Raw genomic sequence first — 5,680 nt, 5'->3', positions numbered from 1 at the left:
ACACTTTGGGAGGCTGAAGTGGGCAGATCACCTGAGGTCAGGAGTTCAAGAACAGCCTGGCTAACATGGTGAAACACTGTCTCTAGTAAAAATATATAAATTAGCTGGGTGTGGTGGCAGGTACTCGGGAGGCTGAGGCAGGAGAATGGCTTACGCCCAGGTGGCAGAGATTGCAGTGAGCCGAGATTGCACCACTGCACTCCAGCCTGGGCAACTCAGCGAGACTCTGTCTCAAGAAAAAAAAAAAAGCCAAACCTGCTGGATTACTTTCCAAGGGGGCTGGGCACTCTTGGTCACATGATGTTTATGGTTGAGACACTGAGTTAATGACATTAATCAACTAAATAAGAACTCAAAACTTAAGAAAATGTCCCAGTACTTTAAGAAAAAGCATTATTAGTTTAAGTATGTTTTGCTTTAAAAATAGTACACTCATAAATTCTTGCTGAAATCAATAGTAACATAGAAAGGTAACAATACTAATAGCCTGTCACAAGCTGATTACAAGCCTCTGTAATAAAGTATACCATTCTTAATAACCTATATAACCATTTGAAATGGGTGCATTTCTCCTCTTGCTTTCTGAGGAAGGCCTACTCTAACAGAGGAGCTTTCAATAAACTGTCTCTTCTCATTGCAAGGCATTCCTCTTCCTGCTTTCTGAGGATGCCCTACTCTGTAACTCAGTGGTCTCTAATAAACCGTTATAACTTTACTCTGCAACTCACCAAGAATTCTTTCCTGTGTGATTCAAGAACTCACTCTTGGGGTCTGGGACAAGATCATCACACCTCTTCTAGTGACTCTGCCAGGACTTCAATGAGGTGAAGTCCCAACTCAGGAATGAGGTCCCAACCCAAAGGAAAACAGACTCTGCAGCACCAATGGGCTGACACAAACTCTAGTTGTAAATTTTCAACAAATAAACCCTCACGACCTTCACCTAGTTTAGAAACAGAACATTTTCATCATCTTCAGAAAATTCACTTGTTTTGTCCCAGGCACCTATCTTTTCTTCCTCAACCAGAGGCTATCAATGTGTTTATTTCATCATAGGTTTATTTTGCCTGAAATAATACAATACATAAATACACAAAACACAATTTTATGTCTAACATTTTTCACTTAGGAGGTCTGTGAGATTCATATAGGGTGTGAGCTTTAGTTCTTTGTTTCTTTGTATGGCTGAGATGTATTCTGTTATATGGATGCTATGCAATTAATTCAAACCACTGCTTTAACCCAACATCTTTTGGTGGACTACTTACAAACTGGCTCTCAAATGAATGTAAAACATTTGCTGCTAAGTTGTGGCCTTTCAGTCTTACCTGCCTTATCTAATCATTATCAAGACAGTCACTATGAGAAAACTATTCTCCAAATTATGGAAAGTTTAAGTCCTCCTACAAAAGGAATATTAGGGAAGACATTTCACGGTTAACCCATAGTATATTATTTCCATCTGTTAACCACAATCTTAGATAAGATGGAATAGTTTAACATTGGTGTCAGTACAACATTTCATTCATTGTACATCAGTGTTAAAACATGAAAAACCAACTCATTTTATTAAAAGAAATTAAGTTCACCCATAGTCTACAGCATTTTAAAGTCCACTATATTCTTCCTGGTCAAAATCCGTTACAAGTACTCAAGAAGCATTCTTTTTTTCCAACATACTAATCTTGCAGTTCTGTTTTCTACTTTTTTTGAAAGTGAGGCTAATTATTTAGTGAATGTTGATAGGAATTATCTTCACATTTCCCTGATACAGGTGAAGATGTTATTCTCATCACATCAAATACTCAACTTTTTCACTATGTCTTCTATCACATCAAATAATGCTAAAGACTCCTACTTTATTCTGTTTTAAAGATATGTTAGTACTTCAACTCAGTGGTCCTAACCTTTTTGGCACCAGGGACTGGTTTCATGAAAGACAATTTTTCTACAAACTGGCAAGGAGAGAGATGGTTTTGGGATGAAAATGTTCTGCCTCAGGTCGTCAGGCATTAGTTGGAGTCTCCTAAGGAGCACACAACCTAGAACCCTCACATGCACAGTTCACAATAGGGTTTATGAAAATCTAATGCCACCACTCAACTGAGAAGAGGCAGAGCTCAGGTGGTAATGCTTGCTCACCCACCACTCATGTCCTGCTGTGCAGCTAAGTTTCTCACAGGCCACAGACCAGTAACCGGTCTACAGCCTGGGATTGGGGACCTCTGCTTTAAATGAAGTCTTTTTTTTTTTTTTTTTTAACTTATGAAGGAATTGAAGTAATTTCAAAAATTCAGAATATCCCTCTTACTTCAATATAGAAAAATGCTCTAAACAAGTATATGTTTACATGTATTACTACTTTATTCAAACACAAAGAGTGTATTTTTAAAAATTTTCTTCATGTGTTTTACATTTGGCATTAAACTTCCATGAAAAATATTGACATTAATGATATTAACGTAGAAGGACCTCACATTGCTCTGATGCAGAAAAAAAACCAGAACACATATTTTCACATGAATGCCATGGATTAAGGAAAAGCAGCAGCAGATTTGAAAGCTGAATTATATAAATAATATTTGCTTTCCAAAAACCTCAAATACTGTAAATACAAATGAAGTATCTATGAAATATACCTGTCAAAACATCAATGTTCTTGCTACTTTAAAACATATAAGCAAATAAATTATCTAATTATTTTGCCTTTATTCTGTATAAAAAATACTCTTCTTTAGTATAAAGGCTGAAAGTGTCTGTGCTTTAGTCCTTTCTCACACAAATTCTCTGACACATTTAGACTTCATTTTTTATTAAATACTTCCTCACATTTATTGCATCTGCAAACTTTTTCTATGAACCCCTAGGTGACTCATAAGTTGATATTTTGAATAAAACTTTTCACATTTTTACATCTATAGTGTTTCCCTAGTATGGATTATCTTGAGTAAGGTTTGAGCACAGTTTAAAATAATTTGCCACATTTTTAGTATTTGTATGGATTTTTTCAGTTTATATTCTCTGCTGTTGTGCAAGGCTTGAAAAATGGTTAAAGGTTATGCCACATTGTTAACATTTGTAGGGTTTCACTCCCATATAAATTATCTGATGCACAGTAAGACATGGGTAACAAGTAAAAAAACTGCTCCATGTTTTACATTTTTAAAGTTTTTCTCTAGTATGACTTCTCTGATGTGTAATGAGGTATGACCTAGAGTTAAAGGCTTTGCCACATTCTTCACATTTGTAGGGTCTCTCTCCAGTATGACTTCTCCGATGTGTAGTGAGGTATGACCTATAGCTGAAGGCTTTACCACATTCATCACATTTGTAGGGTCTCTCTCCAGTATGACTTCTCCGATGTGTAGTGAGGTATGACCTAGAGTTGAAAGCTTTGCCACATTCTTCACATTTGTAGGGTCTCTCTCCAGTATGACTTCTCTGATGTGTAGTGAGGTATGACCTATAGTTGAAGGCTTTGCCACATTCTTCACATTTGTAGGGTCTCTGGCCAGTATGAATTCTCCGATGCTGAATAACATCTGAACTGTAACTAAAGGCTTTGCCACATTCTTTACACACATAGGGTTTCTCTCCAGTATGAGTTCGCTGATGCACAGTAAGACCTGAGGAGTCACTAAAAGATTTGCTACATGCTTTACATTTGTATGGTTTTTCTCCAGTATGAATTCGATGATGTCGAATAAGGTGTGAACTATAAGGAAAGGCTTTGCCACATTCTTTACATTTATAGGGTTTCTCTCCAGTATGAATTCTCTCATGCACAATAAGATTTGAGAAACAAGTAAAAGGTTTGGCACATACTTTACATTTGTAAAGATTTTCTCCAGTATGAATTTTCCGATGCTGAGTAAGGCAAGAACTACGGCTAAAGACTTTGCCACATTCTTTACATTTATAAGGCTTCTCTCCAGTATGAACTCTCTGATGCATAATAAGATTTGAAGAACGAGCATAAGATTTGCTACATACTTTACATTTGTAAAGTTTTTCTCCCGTATGAGTTGTCTGATGTTGAGTAAGGCATGAACTACGGTTAAAAGCTTTTCCGCATTCTTTACATTTATAAGGTTTCTCTCCAGTATGAATTCGCTTATGTTTAGTAAGGTATGAACTACAGCGAAAGGCTTTGCCACAGTCTTTACATTTGTATGGTTTCTCTCCAGTGTGAATTCTCTGATGCACAATAAGATTGGAGGAACGAGTAAAAGATTTGCTACATGCTTTACATTTGTAAAGGTTTTCTCCAGTATCAATTTGCTGCTGTTTAGTAAGGTATAAACTACAGTTAAGGTTAAAGACTTTGCCACATTCTTTCCATTTATAAGGTTTCTCTTCAGTAGGAATGATCTGATGTTGAGTAAGATGCAAACTATGGTTAAAGCTATCCCCACATTTTCCACATCTGTATGGTTTCTCTTCGTTATGGATTATCTGCTTTCTAAGATTTGATGACTGACTAAGGTCTTTATCATATTTATTACATCTATATGAGTTTTCTCTGATATGGATGGTCTGATGTTGAATATGTTTCAATGACTGGGTACAAACTTCTACACATTTATTACATTTGTAAGACTGTTCTTGCTTCTTTTGCCCATGCATACTCTGAAGAAAGACTTTCTCAAATTCTTTACATTTGTATTGTTTTTCTAGAAAATACTTTTCCTGATGATTTTTAGGGCTTGAGCTTTGGTTCAAAGCTTTTTCAGAATTATTGCAATGATAATTTTTCTCTTCAATGAAAACATCTCAGTAACTATTTAGAGTAGAGCCCTGCCTAAATAACACTGAAATTTTATCATATATGTGATGTTTTCCCCAAATATCTATTTCCTCTTGTTGATTAAGCAATGATGAATGAGTAAAGACCTTCCTATATTGATCAAAGTTATAGCTTTCGGCACAAGAAGAAAGTATTTGCCGGTGAAACAAACTTTCAACAGAGGACTCATCAAATTGATCATATTTAAAAGTCTTTTCATCATAACATCCATTGTGGCCTTCACACTCCTCCCTTTTCCACCTTTTTCTTAAATGTAAATTCTCAAGATCACAGTTCCCATGTCTCCTCGATATCACTTTTTGGAATGAAGCTTCTGTGCAGTGCTCTGTCAACAGGTCCTTGTTATAATGTGAAAACACAACTGAAAGATATAAAAATTTTAAGAATTCCAATTACTAGATTCAGGTACATATATTTTACAAATCTAATATACAAAATTATGCTAAGTTAAGAATATAACAACACTTAAGTGCAACACCTGAGGCCCTGTTTTCTCAATTGATATACAAACTTTACTACAATAACTTTGCTACAATAAAGTGGCATGTGAACTACTAAGACACCAACAGTGGAGGAAAGGGAGTGCTTGTGCCACCTCGCACTTGCCCCTCAGCAGCATCTGCATGGTGGGGAGAAATCTGTTCATTTGGGAGATGGAAAGCACAGTGACTAGGGGACTACAATGAACCCAGTGCTGCCCTATCACAGCACAGACCTGGCAGGATTCATCATCTTCTGACTTAGGAGCTGCTGGTCTCCGAATAACCAACAGTGGTACCACAATAACACATCATGAACATTGGACTCCGAGATGTGCTGGCTTCAGATGTGACCTAGAACATTTCCCACTGTGGTGGGTATAGTGAAAGACAC

At 36.5% G+C, this 5,680-nt stretch overlaps 1 protein-coding gene across 1 annotated transcript; it reads right to left on the bottom strand.

Annotated features, from left to right (window-relative positions):
• Positions 1 to 2,341: 2,341 nt before the first annotated feature.
• On the bottom strand, positions 2,342 to 5,171 carry LOC116471210 (zinc finger protein 267). The gene has a single exon (XM_032157255.2). It carries the CDS (start codon positions 4,624 to 4,626, stop codon positions 3,163 to 3,165), a length of 1,464 nt encoding a protein of 487 aa, XP_032013146.1. The 5' UTR covers positions 4,627 to 5,171; the 3' UTR covers positions 2,342 to 3,162.
• Positions 5,172 to 5,680: the final 509 nt, after the last annotated feature.

Source organism: Hylobates moloch, unplaced genomic scaffold (genome assembly GCF_009828535.3).
Source record: "Hylobates moloch isolate HMO894 unplaced genomic scaffold, HMol_V3 SCAFFOLD_6, whole genome shotgun sequence".
In the NCBI taxonomy this organism is placed as follows: Eukaryota; Metazoa; Chordata; class Mammalia; order Primates; family Hylobatidae; genus Hylobates; species Hylobates moloch.
Note: the sequence above shows the minus strand (reverse complement) of the source record. Positions and strands in the feature narration are given on the sequence as shown.

Excerpts from the sequence above, each read along its gene's own strand:
- LOC116471210 (XM_032157255.2), bottom strand. The coding sequence starts at position 4,626 with ATGCATGGGCAAAAGAAGCAAGAACAGTCTTACAAATGTAATAAATGT.